This window comes from Peromyscus eremicus, chromosome 7 (assembly GCF_949786415.1).
Source record: "Peromyscus eremicus chromosome 7, PerEre_H2_v1, whole genome shotgun sequence".
In the NCBI taxonomy this organism is placed as follows: Eukaryota; Metazoa; Chordata; class Mammalia; order Rodentia; family Cricetidae; genus Peromyscus; species Peromyscus eremicus.
In genome coordinates this window covers 36,869,297-36,888,627 of record NC_081422.1, presented here as the reverse complement: position 1 = coordinate 36,888,627, position 19,331 = coordinate 36,869,297, and the positions used below count along the sequence as shown (strand labels likewise).

At 47.4% G+C, this 19,331-nt stretch overlaps 1 protein-coding gene across 2 annotated transcripts in view; it reads left to right on the top strand.

Moving 5' to 3' along the window:
* The window catches only part of Grik4 (glutamate ionotropic receptor kainate type subunit 4), a 317,685-nt gene that overhangs the window by 277,360 nt on the left and 20,994 nt on the right, over positions 1-19,331 (top strand). For both annotated transcript variants that reach the window (XM_059267676.1, XM_059267677.1), the window contains 3 exons: positions 11,479-11,588; positions 14,353-14,526; positions 17,881-18,046. In XM_059267676.1, coding sequence (XP_059123659.1) covers positions 11,479-11,588; positions 14,353-14,526; positions 17,881-18,046 — 450 coding nt within the window. The remainder of the gene's footprint in view (positions 1-11,478; positions 11,589-14,352; positions 14,527-17,880; positions 18,047-19,331) is intronic.

Below are 19,331 nucleotides of genomic sequence, written 5' to 3'. Positions count from 1 at the left end.
CCACACATACTCCAAAAAAGTCACACCCACTCCAACAAGACCACACCCACTTCAACAAGGCCACACCTCCTAATCCCTGTCAAGTAGTGCCACTCCCTGATGGCCAAGCATTCAAATATAGGGGCCATTCATATTCAAACCACCACATAGATATATAGAAAATTGATAGATAGATGATAGGTAGGTAGGCAGAAAGACAAACAGACAGATCAATGATTTGATATGGTGATATATAATATAGCTATAGACATATATAAATAAGGATATACCTATATCTTCCATCATTACTGTTTCTCTGGAGAACCCTGACTGACTGATAGAGTCTCCCAGGCTAGAGAATCCCTCCTCTCTCCAGTCCCACGTGGAGGCACGAGCGTGCTACCCAGCTGCTCAGAACGAATTGATATTGGGTCTGAACTCAGAAAAATGAGTCCTGGCATGAACAACTTACACTGAGCAGACCTGACAGTTTATGCATTTATTCAACAAATATTTACCAAGTGCATTCTGTGTGTGAGGTGCCATGCTTAGAAAGTACCAGAAACTCAATTGGTGAGAGAACATTCCCGAACTGACTGTAGCAGAGGAGACCTAGTAAGCATGTGTCTGCAGTGAGTACAGCTGTATGAGAACTGTGCAGGTGGAAGCTGCCACCAGAGCTCCTTATAAACTTACACAGAGAAGCCTTGCCTTCAAAACAATAGGACCAATGTAACAAAATTAAGGTTAAACAATTGATGTTTACTGATCTGTGAATTTTTGCTGATTGATGGTTATCTTTGAGCAAAAATATGGCTAATCTGTTCTCATTTATAATCTATAAGGATCTAGAATCTCTTCCTTCCCATGTTTAGAAGGTCACCTGACTAATGAGTAATTGTTACCAAAAGGTGAGCATCTGGTAGCAATCAAAGTAGAAGTAATTAACTCAGTGTAAATGCCTAGTCAAGAGTTGTTTTTATTCATTTATTTATAATACAAAAAGCATTAAATTTGTATGTATCCATGGACTATCTTGTAATACCTCATTACATGTATACATTGCATAGTGTAATCCCAGTTAAGCATAATTGCAAAAGCCTTCAGAGAGTTGACAAAATGGCTCAGTGAGTATAGTGCCTGGTGTGTCAGCCTAAGGGCCCGAGTTCAGATCCCCCCAAACCCATATATGCAGTGGTGCCATCTGTGGTGGTTAGAATAAGAATGCACCCCATAGGCTTGTATACTTGAACACTTAGTCACCAGGGAGTGGGACTGTTTGAGAAAGATTAGGTGGTGTGTCCTTGTTAAAAGAGGTGTGTTACTGGGCTTTGAGGTATAAAAAGCCCACACTAGGCCCAGTGTCTCTCTCTCTCTGCCTGCTGCCTGTGGATCAGTGTGTAAAACTCTCAGCTACTGCTCCAGCACCATGCCTATCTACTTCCCACCGTAGTGGTAATGGACTAACCCTCTGAGACTGTAATCCAGCCTCCAGTCAAATGCTTTCTTTTGTAAGAATTGCCATGATCGTGGTGTCTCTTCACAGCAATAGAACAGGGACTAGACAGCATCTTAATCCCAGTGCTGTGGAGGTGGAAACAGGCAGACTACGGGCCGCATTGGCCAGCTTGTCTAGTTGAAACAATAAACTCCAGGTCCAGTGAGAGACTCTAGCCCCAAAGCAAAGTGAAGTGTGATAAAAGAAGGTACCCAACAGCAACACCTGGCCTCCCCACATGTGCATTTGTGGATGAATACACTCACACACATTCACATACAAACTACACACATACACATATATACATTACACACATATATTCACACACATTACACACACATTATACTCACATTTATACACACACTACACAAACACATATTACACATTCACACACACTACACTCACACATTCACACACACATTACATTCATACACACATTATACACACACATACCACGCATGCGCGCTCACACACACACACACACACACACACACACACACACAGCCTACAGAATAATAAGTGGTAGCTAACATGTTTCTGAAGCTTAAAGATTATCAGAAACCATTTGTGAATTTCCAACACTTTTTGGATTGTTTTGAATATAGGTTATTAAATATCAATTATGGGATGTTTTCCTTATTCCTAATATCACAGCGTAATCTGTTTCTGTTCAGCCATCTCTAAGACCAAGATAAGAGGATACCCTGCTAATTGACAAACCAGCTAAGGAGTGTGGCTTTGGCAAGTTTACTGTTGACACACTGAACCCCTTGAAACTCTTCCTTCCTAGCACCCGAGGCACCTTTGCCTCTGGAAGTTTCTGGTGCCTCTCCATCACCTTGACTAAAACCGCTGTCTACTTTCTCCCCCTCCCGCACCCTTGCATTATACCCTAGATAATGCTGCTCTAACCCTGGACTCCCCCCTGAACTCCAGCAGCATATATCACACACATGGCTACTCTTCTTCACCTGGATGGCTAAGAGCAACCCAAACAGCATCACAAACTGTTCAGGACAGTAAGAAAGGGCTTCCTTTCAACAGGATGGATTTCAGTTGGATCTAAGGAAGAACTTTCTGACAGGGAATATTGAGGACGCTTACCCAGAGGGTCTGTATCTGGAGACTGTATCTGAATAATCTCATTCAGCACACTGGTTCCTCTTCTTCTGTCCCATCTCAGATAGTAGCACCTCCACTCAGTGACCTGAGCTGACTCCTCTCTGCTCACCCCTTAAACAGCTCCCAAACTCCAGTAATCTCCATTCCTTCTGCTTCTCTCTAACCTCAGCTACTGTGGCTTAGCTTCTCCTCAGTGGAAAGGTGTCTCTTATTCTCCTATGGTCCCCAACCAAGGACCACAATCATCATTGGCATTCACTAAGAAACGATGGTGAAAATCATGGACTCAAGCCTGGTTGCCTGCAGCTGATGCTGGATCCAACAGTGATTAACTGCACATCACATGTACCTCGGTGTCTTCACCTGTAGAAATGAGTTGTTGTGCAGATTCAATGAGAACACATGTGCAATGCTCTTAGAGCAGTGCTTGCAGCATATGCAAGGAAGTGTTCACTATTACATGTAGTAAATGCAGGGGAACTACCCCTCGCTGCATTCCAGCCCTCGTACTACAGCCTGAGAGTTACTTGCTTGATTGTTTTCCTTCACACTTCAAATCATTTACCAGCTGTCCAACCTCCTAACATGGTCTACTATTACAATAGTCTCCTCTCACCTCCTTATCTAGGTTCACACTTAACCTCAACTAAACCACAGAACAAAACCATCACCGCCCTTCTATACCCAGCACAAATGTCAAGTGGTCTCCCCTTCTCTGTCTCTGTCTCTGTCTCTTTCTGTCTCTTTCTGTCTCTGTCTCTCTCTGTCTCTCTCTGTCTCTCTCTCTCTCTCTCTCTCTCTCTCTCTCTCTCTCTCTCTCTCTCTCTCTGTCTCTCTCTCCAGCTGCCATCTGTTATACACTTTCACGTTGCAATCAGGTATTCTGTCCCATCCCTTCTTAATCAGACCCCAGTATGGAGCACATTAAAGGAAAGCTCCTGTTTTTGCTGGACTAGAATTTTAGGATATGACTTTTGATTCATAAAATGTGATTATGTCTAAACATAGAGTATTACTTGATAGGTATGAAAAGAAAAATGGGGAGGAGAGAAGGAAGAATGAAGGCCACATCCAGTGACCCTGGGGTCTTCTCAGTACAACACTGAGCCCCACAAACCCCAGTGTGTGCTAAGGGGGTCCAGTATGCCAGACAAAAGAAAGCGGAACCTCCTAGACTTATTTTTATTTTTGTTCTTTAACATCTCAATTGGTCTTAAGAGTAGAAACAAAGTAAAGGTGGGTGTTTCAGGCAGCCTAGATACATCATCCATCCAGGCAGAGCAGTACCTGCCATTTGAATTTATTGTTCTCTCCCGTGATGTCTACACATCCTGTATACAACACAGCAACTGTATTAGTTACTTTTCCTCCTGCTGTGGCAGAGTCCTTGACAGAGCAGCTAAGGAGTGGGGAAGGGAGGCTTCTTTGGGCGTATAGTTTGGGAGTGCAGTCCATAACAGCAGGGAGAGTCTGACAGGGGAAATGGGAGGTCCCTCATCATGTGGCACCCACAATCGGGAAGCAGAGAGAGAGGCCGGCAGTCTTTCTTTTGTTTTTCCTTTTATCAGGTCTAAGACTCCAGCCCATGAGCGAGTGCTGCCCACATTCAGGATAGGGCGTCCCCTTCAGCTAAGTGTCTCTAGAAATGTCTTCACCAGCTTTTGCAGAGGCGTGTCTCCTCCGGGGATTCCAAATCCAGTCCAGTTGCTGATGGAGAGTCATAATCACGGTCGCCATCACTGCATCCACCTGAGAAAGCACCAGGACCCTTCCTTGCCTGGGACCAGATGTGATTCTAAGCCAGGCACACATGGCTGGGCCCTTAGAATCTGAGGTGGCCTTCAAGACTTATGAGTCCCCTGGCAAATGAACTCATTTCTTTTTAATGAGAAGTTCAATGTTTAGTCTAGCAGCCTATCTCCAAGGGGATTTTGTTTTCAAGAGCTTTAAGGAATTAATCCACACTGTGAGTTCCCAACTATGTGTGAATAGGGGAGAGAAAAGCCTGGGGAAAAAAACCGTATTTGACGGAGTATATCTTGTGGTGTTCTGTCTTTTTCCTCCTGCTGCAACAATTTGCCTCATGATGTTTTTGTTTAGACTAATATTAAAGTAAGTTTGTATCCCTCGAGCACTCCCTATCTGTTGTAGCTAGGTATTATTGGTTTGTGCCAGAACCTGGGATTCAACATTTGGCCCACTTAACCCCCAAATGGGTAAATCTCATTTAAATAATTTCATGTTGGCTTCTTCGGGGAGGTTGGATTGATGTCTAAGATAGAGCATGTTGACGCACAGCTCTTGGTTTATGAGATGCTGCCACACAGGCTCTGGTTGAGAGCAGTCGTGCTAAGGAGTAGGTGGGATGATCCTTAATGCACAGAACAGGAGGCTGAAAGCCTGTACGCCTGGTCATAGTGCTACAGTGGGCACTGGACCCAGGTTTTCTGTCTCCAGGTTCCAAATACTTTCAATTACTTGTCTCACTCTATAGTATGTATAGTCCTCCCACTGTCAAGGACATGCATTAGTTAGATGTCTTTCAAGGTCCTTTCCTATCTGAGGACTCAATCTGTGAAATCCGTGATACCATAGAAGGTCTCCAGCTGGCCTGAGTGCCTGAGACGCCCTAGAAAAGATGACTATTCCCTCTATCCTGCTGTCTTCCACCTTAGATGAACAAAGAGGAAAGCTCCATGGTCTGTTCTTTTTCTTTCCTTTGCTCTCAGAGTCTTTTCTCTCAAGAAAACTAGAGAGAGAGAGAGGAGAGAGGAGAGAGAGAGAGAGAGAGAGAGAGAGAGAGAGAGAGAGAGAGAGAGAGAGAGAGAGAGAGAAGTATCAGATATGTGGTGGTTTGAATGAGAATGGCTGATATGTTTGAATTCTTGGGTCCTCAGTTAGTAGAACTGTTTGGGAAGGATTAGGGGTTGTGACCTTGTTGGAGGAGATCTGTCACTGGAAGTTAGTCTGAGGTTTCAAAAGCCCAGAACAGGTATTGTCTCTGTCTCTGTCTCTCTGTCTCTCTCTCTGTCTCTCTCTGTGTCTCTCTCTGTATCTCTCTCTCTGTGTCTCTGTCTCTCTCTGTTTCTGTCTCTCTGTCTCTCTCTGTATCTCTCTCTCTGTGTGTCTGTCTGTCTGTCTGTCTGTCTCTCTTCCTGCTATTTGTAGATCAGAATATAAAGCTCTTAGCTACTGTTCCAGCACCATGGCTTACTGAGTGCCGCCATGCTCCCCAACATGATGATCATGGACTAACCCTCTGAAGCTGTATTCAAGCCTCCAACTAAATGCTTTCTTTTACAAGAGTTACCTTGGTCGTGGTATCTCTTCACAGCAACAGAACAGTAACTAAGACAGGCAGTGATTAAAAAGTGAAAGAGAAATGAATGCCAACAGCAAGTTAATGCCTGGCGATTGCTGGGTGCATTATCTGTTTTCCAGGATGATCCATTTCATCTCAGAAAGGCTCTCTAGGAACATGGGAAACAGTGCTAAGCCAGCCAGTGAGTCACTTGTAACTTAATATTCTGTTCTCTGGAGGTCAAAAATGAATCGTGTCCAAGTCCCTAAAGCTGAATAACTTGAGAGCATAACCCACCAATAGAAATATGGACCCCTGAAGAGATAGGCATCTTAATACCGGCTATATACTGAGTACATCTCCCTCAAGCAGCTCAGGTTGTCATATCGGTATTGTTTTACTAGTGGTCATGTTCACCCTTCATGTGGATCATGGTGTGAATTTGCTTTTATGGAAGAAAAAAAAAAAAGATACCCAGAGATGGTGAGTGGTTGCCTAGGACTGACCATTCAGTGAATCAAGGTTAATGCTAAGGTGGGAACTTGCATATCCCCAAGCCAGATCTCCAAGCAGTGAAGTAAGAATAGATATGCTAGAGTGTGAGATATTTCAGCAACCAACTCTCTAGGTGTTTTGTGTGGAGTGGGGGTGCTGCTTACTTACTTTATCCTCCTGGGCTCAAAGGTAGAGTGTACACTAAGCCTCACTATACAAGACACATACTGCAGATTAATCACATGAGCTTTTACAATCATATGTAACTTCCTCTGTCTCCCCCAGGCTGAGTAACAAATAAACTATTTCCTTTCCTTTTTAACCCTAGAGGCAGTTGACTGTCTAACAAAAAACTGCTCTGTAAACTGCCATTTAGTCCATAGACACTCAAAAGCACACGGGGACATGATAATCTTTTGTTGGTGACATGCTGGAGAGATGGGACCCAGGGAAGGAGGAGAGTTGATGTCACTAGTGTGATGTGTAGGGAAATGGCGGTGAGGCACACTGCCCTTCTACAGATCCAAGAGCAGCTGCCACATGTCTGCTCTGTTCTTCAGGACACTTCCTTGGGGAAGCTGAGGTGGAACAGAGTTCTCAGGATTGGGACCAGAGGCAGACATAGTGACGCATGGCTGCAATCCCAGCACTCAAGAGGCAGAGACAAGAGGATCATAAGTTTGAAGTCAGCCTGAGCTACACAGTGAGTTCAGGTCCAGCCTAGGCTACGTGTCTCAGCAAAACAAAGCAAGCACCACAACAAATAGAACCACTGGTTTCTAAGATGCGTCCACTCAGGATGAAGGCTGGGTCGCTCTCGCTGCTTCCCTGCCGAGCCCTTCTGATTCACATGCTCGAACCCACAGGACCTTGGAGGATTAGGGAAAGGGGCTGAGGCCAGACGGCCTTCTCCCTCAAACACCTTCATCCTGTGTCATCATGGAACAGAAAGTAGTCTTTCTGGCCCACTGGGAAGAGGGAAAGGTATCAGTGTAAAGGGAAGTCCCCTCTTCTGTCATACACCATCTTTCCTCTCATTCCATTTGATAGAAGTGTGTGTGGGGACACACACACACACACACACACACACACACACACACACACACACAGCTTACCATATCTTCAGTCCTCAAGACAACCCTACCAAGTCAAATTTATTGTTACCCCCAAGTTACCAGGAGTAAGCAGAAACCCAGAGGTTTAGTAGTTTGCCCGACATTGTTGAGCTTGTAACTAGCTAGAACACCAGCATAAACCCTGGGGGTCTGGTTCCAGAGTTGCATTTTCATTTATCTCTCATCCCGCATTATCAGACTCTGGTGTCCTCCTGCATTTGGCTTCAGACTTTGAGAAAGAGAGTGCTTTCTTTCTATAATATCACTTTCCAACACATAGACATCTTAGTGAACTAACAGTTGTTTCAAAATAAAAGGAAGTGTTGACATATTTACACAGGAAGATCCATTTCCTCGATGCAATTTTAACAACCTCCACAAACCAGGACCGTGGGCTAGTTGATGACCAATCCTTTGGGGCTCTCTCCTTACCAGAGAACACCAAAGATGCAAACTCTGGTGGGGTCTGATTGAAGCGCGTCCAAAAGCCAAAGTGACTGCTTCTAATTTTCAATCCCATCAGTGGGACTTGGCCTGTCCTTGACCTCTGAGGCACAGATCTATGTCTACGGCTATGTAGAGAGATAGATATGTAAAGCACCACTTATCTACATCCAGAATGGTTTCATTCACCAAAAGGAACTGGCCTCACTTGCAGTCAGCAGTTATATTGATTGTATAAATCAATACAAATGCCTATAAAACAACAGAGTCACAATAAATGATGATGAGGATAGATAAATAACATTTATGAGTATTTTAAATGGGTAGGATTGAGTAAATTGGGAATCTCTTGGCATTGGGTAGAAGGCCTGGGATTAATTAGGGAGTTTATTGGAGCGAGTTGCAAAAATTGAAGAGTCGAACAAGACTTGGTACAGCTGCCATGAGAATGGAGTAGTACAGCGTGCCGGTGGCACAGCTTGATGAGTGAGTACCAGGGAAACTGAAGGCATCACCAGTGATTTGAGTGAGGCATTTAGCTTCCCTGGGTCTCAGTTCTTCCATCTGTCAGCACGGAACATTGGGGATTGAAGTCAAGGGAACACAGTGAAGTCCCGAGTCTTTCGGAAGGAGAGCGGTTACCATCACCCATCCTTTGGGTTCAGGAAACGCTGATATTCAGAAGAAATGCCTATGGCCTGTGACCATGATTTGCTCCAAGTCCCGGGAACTAGGGTGTTCCTTGGGAAGAAAGCAGTCTAGAACGTGCACATAGGGAAAGTAGTTGGCATTTGGAATCTTGCAAGGAACATACTTCTTCTGCTGTCATTTCAACAGCGTGGCTCAGGCTAAACCCAGACCCAGATCTCAAATGAATGCCCAGGCCCTGCTCTTCTGGCTGGTGTCAGTCAATCATCGGTAGAATCGGGCATTGTCCTGCCGCTGTGACTGATAGCTTCTAGTGAGGCCATCTTGTTTGTTTGTGGAATGTCCTACATCTTATAACCCAAGTCTCTGGGAGTTTTTCTCATGGCTGTGCATCATTTCTTATTGCCCCTAACTGAATATGGCAGCTTTAAATAGTGCTACTGTCTTCCTCGGGTTCACTCCTTGTGATAGAATCAGGTATAGATTTCTAGCATGGAGCATCTAATGGGGCTTCAGATTCAGAAAGCAGCAATAAAAGATTCTTTTCCTCCTCTCCTGGCTGTCTCTCTGTTGAAAGACACAGAGTGAAACAGTCCTGACATGTCGCACCGAATTCACATACTTTTATCCAGAGGCAGTCTGGCATCAAGAGGGACCCTGAGAGCGGACCAAGCTAGTGATTGTTGCAGTAGAAGTATATGCGAGCTGGTCCCTTTTGAGTCCTTCATCATCTCCGTGGCTTCTTCATGCTCTGTGTCTTTGTGCATCTGCCACTGGCTGCTCAGAAGACAGTCACTGGAATGAGCAGCCAGGGACCCAGATTCTGCTGCCCCTGAACCCCTTGTTTCTTGTTAGAGGATTTATGTAATGATGGGACCAAACACACTCACATGGTCTGGTCTCTATCCTGTCCTCCTCTGCCTCCGGCTCCCTTCCCTCAGTTACTGGCCTTTGCATCTCATACAGGCTCATTTTCCCAATCAGCCTGATCAAGTGTTCTGTGTGCCGCCGGCAGGTGGTGAGCCACTGGCATCCTCTTTGTGTCATAGTCCCCCAGGGGAAAGTAAAATTCTTCCCTGGGGGAATTGAGGGTGTCCCTCCTGGCTCTCTGAGAGGGAGCGAGAAGCCACCCAGAAAAGCTGATGTCACCGGGGAATAGGGCTGTGCAGGCACCACAGGATCACTCAGAACTGCCTCTCTCGCTACCACACAGAAGGCTGTGGGGGCAGACACTGCTACTGGGAGCTGCTTAGCTTCCTGTGACTAGTGCCAACTCAGAGACCTGGTTGAGTTTAGCCAGTATTGACACAGGTATTTTTCATTTGTTTTCCTGGGACCCCCAAGTAACTATGATATACCTGGATGCTGGATGCAGATAATAGGTGGTATTATGACTGATAGATTCTTAAGCGTGAAAGCAGAACTCTTCATAGAATGGCTGAAGGTAATACTGACTTCTACTTCCATCCCCAGACTTCCTCGATTCCTGAGATCATACAATCACAGCATTTCTATTTTGAATGGCCCCTAGACAGCATCTGGCCCAGCGGTTTTGTAGTAAATGGAAGAAGCAAAGCTGACGCGGGAATGGAGTTGGAAAGGGCACACTCCATCTGCAGCAGCAGCCACTGCTCAGCTCCCGTGCCGTCAGATCATCTAGACCAGTGGTTCGCAACCTTCCTAATGCTGAGACCCTTTAATACAGGTCCTCATGTTGTGGTGACCGCCAACCTTAAAATTATTTCATTGCCACTTCATAACTGTAATTTTGCTACTGTAATGACTCATAAATACCTATATTTTCTGATAGTTTTAGGTGACCCCTGCGAAAGGGCCGGTCAACCCTTGAAGGGGTCGCGACCCACAAAATGAGAACCGCTGATCTAGGGTGTTTATTTCCTTTAGGAAGCTAGGAACGTAGGTGTGTGTGTGTGTGTGTGTGTGTGTGTGTGTGTGTGTGTGTGTGTGTGTATGTGTGAGTGAACTCTGCTCATGCTTTAATGCTGACAACTAGTATAAAATGAAACCCCGTAGGGTAATGAAGCAAGCCTGTGGCTTCATGTGGTTCGTAGGCCTTTGGAGAGCAGGTCTGATCTGGCCCAGCTTAGCTGAGGCCAGAAGGGATCTGGGACTTGCCCAGGACCACAGAGCTGAACACGTAGCAGACACCGTGACACTGTCTTTCACATTCTATTCTGCTTTCTTGTGAGACGTGGTGGGAACTTGGCATCGGTTACCCTTCCTGGATCCAACCTCTGGAGTAGTGTATCATGGTGTAAGGGGACAGGACAGCGACTTTGAGTTAGAAGACGTGTCTCTAAGCCTTCCACTTACTGCTGTGTGACTTGGGGTGCGTGCATCCCTTGGACTTTGATTTCTTCACTGGTTAAACGAACCCGCAGGGCTGTGTCAAAATTTACCCGCGTGTTCCCACTGTCCGTGAGAACACCGTGCAGAGTAAAAAGCCAAGGACGCCTGCTGCATTCGCAGGCTCGGGAGAGAGATGCAGACATAAAAGTGGGGTGCTCAGAGAAGACCCTGGCATAGCAGCAGCAACTCAGAGGTTCTCCTCAGCTCATCCGCAGCACCCCGAGAATACGTGACAGTGCGTCAGAGGCATCAAGGGCTGGCAGATTTGCTCAGTACAGAGGCCCCCTCATCCCTGGAAGAGACATGCCCACACTGCTATTTAGTTTCATCTGAGAAACCCAGTGTTTGAGGACAGTCCCTGCTCCACCATCCTCCCTGGTGTCATTAGAATCACCCAGAGCCTGGAAACCAAAGTGTTGGCCCAAACCGGTGCTCATGCCCTGCTCTGTCCAAAGCCGTTTTGACTGACTGTATATAGTGAAACTTATTTTCATCTCCATTTTCAGGGACGCAGACCGGGCTATTTCTCCTTTCTGGACCCCTTTTCTCCAGGAGTATGGCTCTTCATGCTTCTAGCTTATCTGGCCGTCAGCTGTGTCCTCTTCCTGGTGGCTCGGTACTCTTCCCTTCCCTTCCCTGTCCTCACACCGCCACCTCGTGTCCACTCTGGGAACTGCATGGGGCGGGGGTGGGAGGAGGAGAGGATGGTTTAGAAGACCTTGGTGCCAAATAGAGCTGAGAGAGGGACCAGGGGCCTGAAATGCTCTCTGCCCAGCTGTCAACCTCACACTACCCATCCATCTGTCCATGCATGTGTTTCCTACCATGCGCAGTGCAGACAGGTTTGCTCGTCTGGATTTGCTTCTGTATGCCGGCCTCCTGCATCCTCCTAGCCAACCCCCCAACTTGGGTAGGTGACTTAGGAAAGAGAGGGGAGGGAGGGGGTAACAGGAAGATGACTATAATTAAGCACGGGGCATTTGGCTCCTGTGGCATCTATCTTTGCCAGGATCTGCCATAAAGTGCTGAAAGACAAGAAATGGAGTCTGCAAATCCAGACAGAGAGGGTGAGGAAGGAGGGGGGTAACCAGAGGCCACAGTGACACAGGCCAAGGAGAACGCCGCCTCTGCGGAGGCTGGCTCTGCCTCTGAAAACACATCTGTCTTGTTGAACAAGAACCACAGAGGGTAGCAGGCAACAAGAGGGAGCATTTGTGTGTGTATTAGATTGGGAGAAATGGTCGGGATGGGGGCTAGAGAGCATAGCTTTCCCTTGTCCCCAGAAGTCAGGCACTGTTTCTGGCCATATGAAAGAACTCTAGGGTATCCCCAGGCTGAAAATTCCCAAGAATGTACATAGAGGGGGTTGTTTGCCCCTGAGCTGAGGGTAGCCTGGGCTTCAGGACAGTTCACCTTCTACCCACTCACGTCCCTACCACCTGCTCAACCCTCAGTTCACCATAGCGGACTGTCATGTGGGGACGAAGAATAGCTCAGACTGAGCTAGAAACCTGACAGACGTTGTTGCAAGTGACTTCTCTTTGTCTCCAGGCCACAGCACTGGGGCCAGATGATCCTTTGGCCCATGCTCTGTCTCTATGAGGGGGGACTTCCCAAGGCTGTGTCCCTTCTATGCACTGGGGAGCCCATGCTTTTTCCATTTAGGGGAGGCAACAGGAATGTACTGAGCCTTACAGGTCTCCAGTGTGCCTCATCTCATAGTGACCAAAGCCCAAACCAAGAAACTCACCCAGGATCCACAAGATCCAGCCCAACAATAACAAATGGCCTTTGTAACCACCTAGTCGTCTTCAAAGACACCGAGTCTGCTCCTCGTATGCCACCCACCCCTCTTGGCCCCCTAGGCATCGCCACTGTGAAGTATCTGTTGTCAGTGACAGCTGGCGAGGCGCGGGAGCTCGCATGCTGTCTGACACTTCCGCTCTCCACTTCACAGTGCTGTCTGCTGCTGTGTTTAGGAAGCTGTCTGTGAGATCCAGGCTCTGTGGCTGCACGGTTCTCTTTGGCCCCCTGTGGCTGAGCCTGTATGCATGGACAGTTGGTTCTGGTGGAGCCCGGCACAGCTCTCAAGTCACCTCTAAGGCACCGAAAAGGGTCTTAGGGCTTTGTTAAGGTTAATGTTTTGTTCACACAAGCCTGACTCACCTAAAGCTGCCCTGATGAGCTCTGCGCCCTCCTCTGTGGTCACCACACCCACGCACTGTCCCAAATCTGGCATTAGCAAAAACAACAACACGAGAAAATGTGTTAGTCTACCGTGGGAAGAGGCTGAGGCAGAAGGACTGCCATGAGTTGGAGGCTAACCTGGGCTACAGAATGAGTTCCAGGCCAGCCTGGGCTAGAGTGGGAACCCATTTCAAAGAATGAAAATAGAAAAGGTATTAAAGGGCTAATCGTAAGACTGTCTATTTGTGTGCTATGCAAACCTGGGATATTCTGCTCTGAGGCAGTGGTTTGCACATGGGTTCCATGGAGAGCAAAGGCTCCTGGAAGCTCTCAGACACATGTGGGCATTGAGAACTCTAAAGCCCCGACACCTCTTCATTTAGACAGGTTGTACTTTTTTTTTCTCTCATATGCTGTACTTCTGGGTGAGATTTCAGAACAGGAAAATGAAACTCCAGGCAGCCATCCCCAAGCCGGCTCATCATAGGAGCTACCTCACAGCAGGGGGAGTGCTAATATTTCAATCTCCTGGTCCTTGTACCTCTGCATCTCTAAGGCTGGGATCTCAGAAACTTCCTCTGCGAAGCAGGAGTCAGTGACTGTCACCGTGGATGCTGAACTGGTGCCATCCACACCACTCAGGACCTTACAGGGTCTTAGCCCACATACAATTCACAGGCTTGTTGGACAGGGCCTTAAAAAAAAAAAAAAAAAAAAAAAAAAAAAGCCTTCCTGGCAATTCTGATGTAGTCCAAGGTTTGAGAACTATAGAACTAGGTAGGGTAAGGGATTTTTAAATCATAGCCCTATGGGACCTTGAGGTCTTTCCCTGGTCTCCTCAGGAATTCACCGTGAAAGAGCAAGGACCCTTCCAGGGTACCTACCCTGATGCTCCCAACTTTCTGTCAAAGGCACCACTTTGAGTCATTTTGAATACTAGAGTTGGGCATCTGAGTTTACTTAGGGGAGGAAAGTATTTATTTGAACGATTGAATGAAGAGTTGGAGAAGCACCAACCTGGTCCAGCCTCCCCCACCCCCTTCCATAGCAGAAAGAAACCCAAGAATCCAAGTACAGCGAAGGGAAGTAGCTGACCCCATCATACAGGTACAGCCAGGAGTATGAGCTGTGCCCCTCTCCAGCAGCCCACGTCTACCCTCCTCACCACTGGAATGTGGTCTTCTCTCCTGCAGGTTAACTCCCTATGAGTGGTACAGTCCACATCCTTGTGCGCAGGGCCGGTGTAACCTCCTGGTCAACCAGTACTCCCTAGGCAACAGCCTCTGGTTTCCGGTCGGAGGCTTCATGCAGCAAGGCTCTACCATCGCCCCTCGCGCCTTGTCCACCCGCTGTGTCAGCGGCGTCTGGTAAGGTCCCGCGGCAGATCCAGGGCAAGGGGATTAGACTGAAATAGGGACTAGAGATGGGTTCCAAACAGACCCACCCTTTCTGATGGCAAGGGGAGCAACCAGGAAGATCCACCCTGCCAGACAGACCCTAGCCAGGAGCCAGGTGGTGGGCAATGTGATGTGGGAGGGAGGGTACAAGGGGATGAAGCCCAGTACTATTTACTCTCTCCTAGCACTTAGCCCTGCTTCTGGGGTCTGGGTACAGAGAAGAGCCAAGACTAAGAAAAAAAAAGAGCAAAGGAAACAGCTTTGATGGTCATGGGGGGGGGGGGGAAGGCCTCTTGACCTGAAAAATGACTGAGATTGAGTAGCTGGGCCAAGAGAAAGCATATGCAGATTTATGCAAATAGGACCCTGCAGGAACCGTCTCTGAAGAAGAAGGCCCCTTCTCTGTTCTCAGCCTCTGTCACCTTGTTCCTGACTCTGTGGGGTTGGCCTGTCTCTCTCAAGAGATATGGGAATGGGCAAACTCTTAGACTCTCAGATGGGCAAATGATTGAACCTTAGGAAAGCTCTTTGAAAACCTGCAGCATCTATATACAAACCAGTCGTTTGTATTAGACTCTTGTGGGGAAATGAAGATCGTATGCAGCCGAAAGAGGCCAATTTGCAAGATGCAAGTATCGGGTCCTCTCTCTGCAAGCTATAATAGGTTTGACTGCCGCAGCTTCTGGAACCTTCAGCCTGGGTCTCCCACCTCCTCCTCCTCAGCCTGTTTAAGCCCGAGGAAAAGGAGATGAGGTATTTCCACCATTGATTACTAGTACCTAGGTCACACAGTTGGTCTAGACACAGGTACCAGAGTTGCTTCTAGAGCTGGGGCTACTAGCTGAGACAAGGACACCCTTTTCTACCTAGAGTTTTTGCTGCCCCTAATTAATACTAAATATGGCTGGATTTAAGCCACTTGGGCAAGACGCTTGCCTGTTCCCAGGTATTGCAGAAAAGTCACTGAGTAGATCAACAGGCAGAATTGGGCTTGGTGTCTCCAAGGAGAGGAGATTGTCTCAGCAGAGGCAGTCACAGAACTCCCTTGAAGTCTAGAGAAAACTTGGAAGAGGAATACCCGAGGGTGTTCATTTTATTTCCGTGGGTTTTTCCTTCCAAAGGGTGTTCTTTGCCACCGTGTGTCTGGGCCATTGTTCTTTGCCTTTTTCATCTACCGTTGTCTCCCCTACGGCACCCAAGGAAAGCCTTCCTCCAGAGAGTTTTAGAAGCCCACATCCTACAGGGTGTTGCTCTAAATAGCAAGCCCCAGATGACTGAGTCACAGTGTTCCAAGGCATGCTGGGAAGGGAACTCAGCCACAAAGGGGAGCTGCCATGAAAGACTCGTACTAGCCCATTGTCCATCGTTATCAGCATGTCTCTCTGCCCCTTGGGTTCTTAGATATTATAAGCAAAGTTTAGTTAGTCCCCTGGGAGAATGGGAGAACAGAAGACAGGACCACCATGATCTGCTTTGGCCTCCCAGCCAGAGCAAGTGACAGAACATGTCACATCACTCAGAAGAGTGCCAGCTTTACAACTGCTAACGCCCTTTGATACAAGGGCACAGACCCATCAACTCCTTGAGATAGCTCGGCCTGCACTGGGTTACTGGAGCTGACTGACTCCTTGCCCTCATGACCATGGCCCTAAATAGCCACGTGCCACCCAGGAAAGAACAGGCACCAGAGTGTGGCTATGAGCCTGAGAGAAACTCCCAGACAGCTCTGAGGCCATGTCTACATTCAGGGTACATTAACCCTGCTTCTCATCAGGCTGCTGCCAAACTCGGGCTTGCCCCTAGGGGTGGTCACAGGAAAACTGTCTCCAACTGTGTAAAGACCTGAAGGAGGGTGCAGAGAGTGTGTCCTGAACTGGGAGGGAAGCCTGTCACTTAGTGGTCACTGCTTGAGAAAGCAGCAGGGAGGTAACCAGATGATTTTTATCCCCTAGCCAGCCTGGAGGCCTCTCCACATTTCTCTAAGTCTTGTATTCATCTAGTCATTCCTAGACTGCTGATCACAGATGACATAGTACCTCATTTACAGCAGGTGTCGTTATCCCCATTCATTAGATAAAGAAGGCCAGAAAAGACCAGGGCTCTCCTTGATATCTCCTTGGTGAATTGTGACCATAATAATAACAAACAAACAAACAAACAAACAAACAAACAAAGAATCCACCTCCCTGGTGGTCAAGTATATAAAAGTCCATTGAGTTGGTGGATGGTCCTATTGGGTGTCTTTAGGAAAGGCATCCAGCTGGAGTTCTTGGTAATCTTACAAAGGGGACAATGGAATTTCTTGGTCTCAGACATCCACCTGGCAGCTACCAGCTGCTGAGTCCCATGACAAATGCAGGGCATTGGCATAGCAGTGTCTGCATACAGGGTAAAGCCTTGCGAATTCAGACGCCACAGGCTTGGAGTTGTTGATTCTCCACCCGATCTGCGCTGAGATCTGTGACTGAGCCCCTTAACACACAAGGCAGTAATGATGTAGATGCAGCCTAATGAGCAGATGGGAAAATCTTGCTTAACCTACCAGAGTGAACACACTTGCTGTTTGGCATATATGCTGCCCGCATTGCAGAATTATTCAAATTTCAAATGAATTCTAGCAATTCAATAGAACACTCTTTAAAGTCTGAAGCAGCTTGCCCTTTGTCAGGGTATTTTCCAATTTCAACTTTCAGCAGTCCAAAGATGCTTTCCACAAGTTCCTCTTCACTAAAGACTTTCTGCTGTTATGGTCGGAGAACTGGCTCTGTGTGACTATGTCGGGATTTATCAAGCTACTTCCCAGAGCCTCTCTTTGCTTTCCTGCAGCAGTTGGAGAGAGTGGGGTTGCCTCCCTGAGTTGTAGGGATTAGCTGAGGTAGTGGATGTCTCTCATGTTAGGTACTCTGCACAGGGCGATAGGCAGCTGGAGACTGTCTTGAGCATGAGTGGTGGGGGCTGGGGAAGCTGACCCTGCTCCAGCTCTGCACAAAGCCCTTCCCTCGTTCACTGGCTCATCTCCTGGAGTCCCCAGACTCCGGTGTGTACGGACTATCCATCTTTTGAATAACAACAAGAAATTACCTTTCAGAAACAAAGGGGGCCGGGGACCACAACCAGTTGTCATCTCCCAGGCAACACTCACAAACTCAGTTCATGTCTCCTGACATCGTATGTCCTGCATCCTTTCCCTCCCCACATGGAGCCGAGATCTCTTTCTAAGAGAGACACTTGCTTTCTCCTGGGTCATAGACTGATTGGGCTCAGGGGCCCAAGGCTCCTGGGAGTGCCCTGGCAATGATGCCTTCCTGGTCTCTTCCTGCATAGGTGGGCATTCACACTGATCATCATTTCCTCCTACACGGCCAACCTGGCAGCCTTCCTGACGGTGCAGCGCATGGAAGTGCCCATTGAGTCCGTGGACGACCTGGCTGATCAGACCGCCATTGAGTATGGCACCATTCATGGAGGCTCCAGCATGACTTTCTTCCAAGTAAACACTGCGTGACTGCTCACCAACGTGGGGGCGGGGCGCGGGGGGCGGGGCAGGCGGAAGGAAGTGGAGAAACGGTGCGGTGCGCTACAGATCAGAATGTCTCTGCTCATCTCATCCTCTCTTTTGAGCATCTACCTTAGAGGTCTTCATGGGGCTCAGTTTTCTCCTGTTCCACAAAATTTCCCCCAGAATGAGGTCCCAGGAGGATTTTGTATGAATATCAACCTATCCCAAATTGTTGTGCCTGAGCAGCTATTAGTACTTGGGATGATTTTAGAACGAATGTGATGGAACCTTCTAAATTTATAATAGTCTCCTGTTTGTTTTATTGCATTATAGGCTGTGAATCAAACTTGTAGTCTTGTTTACATGACTGCATAGGATGGAGCTTATATGCCCATTTAAATTTTAAAAAGTGAGTTAGATTTTTATAGTTGGTACTTAGACAAAGCAAGATTAAAATAACATGGGGCTGGGGTGACTCCCTGGGCAAAATGCTTGCTTTGCAAGCATGAAAACCTGGGTTTGGATCCCTACCATCCACCTGAAAAGCTGGGTGTGGCCATGACACCTGTAACCCAGTGCTAAGGGTGGAGTACAGGTGGAGATAAACAGTATCCAGAGCTTACTAGCCTGGAGTATAGCCCATCAGTGAGACCCAGACCCACCGAAGAGACCCCTGCCTCAAAAACACATGGTGGAGAGTAGTAAAGGAAGACATCTCAAATCCACCTGTACACACACACATGTACAAACATAAACACATACATATGCACATCCTCACACAAATGAAAATAATGTGCACATGACCGAGAGTTAAGGAACACTAAATGAAGATGACCTGGAGTCATTTCTCCTAGACTGATGCATTTCCAGGTGCAGGCACTCTTGGGTTCTTTGGGATATTGCCTTGTAAGGCTCAGGAGAAGACCCTGCCACAGTATAGTGTTCACTGACAGCCAAGCTGATTGATCACCAAGGCTGACAGAGGCAGGCCGCACAGAATAGCAGTTTTCATATGCTTCGAGAGCTCCAGGGAAGCAAATTTCCCCTGGGGCTCACAGGTGTCTAACCAACCTAACGTCCAAGAAGCTGGTTTTCACATGAGATAAGCCCAAGACCTTCGGTCCGTTTTCAATAGGCGTCTCGGAGCCTGTTGGCATGGGGACAGGGGAAAGCTTTGTACAAATAGAGTTTGGATCGACCCCCAGAATTCTGTCTTCTTATTATTTGTAAAACAGAAGCCAGCCCTGGGTTGTGTAGTTGATACATTGGCTTAGGA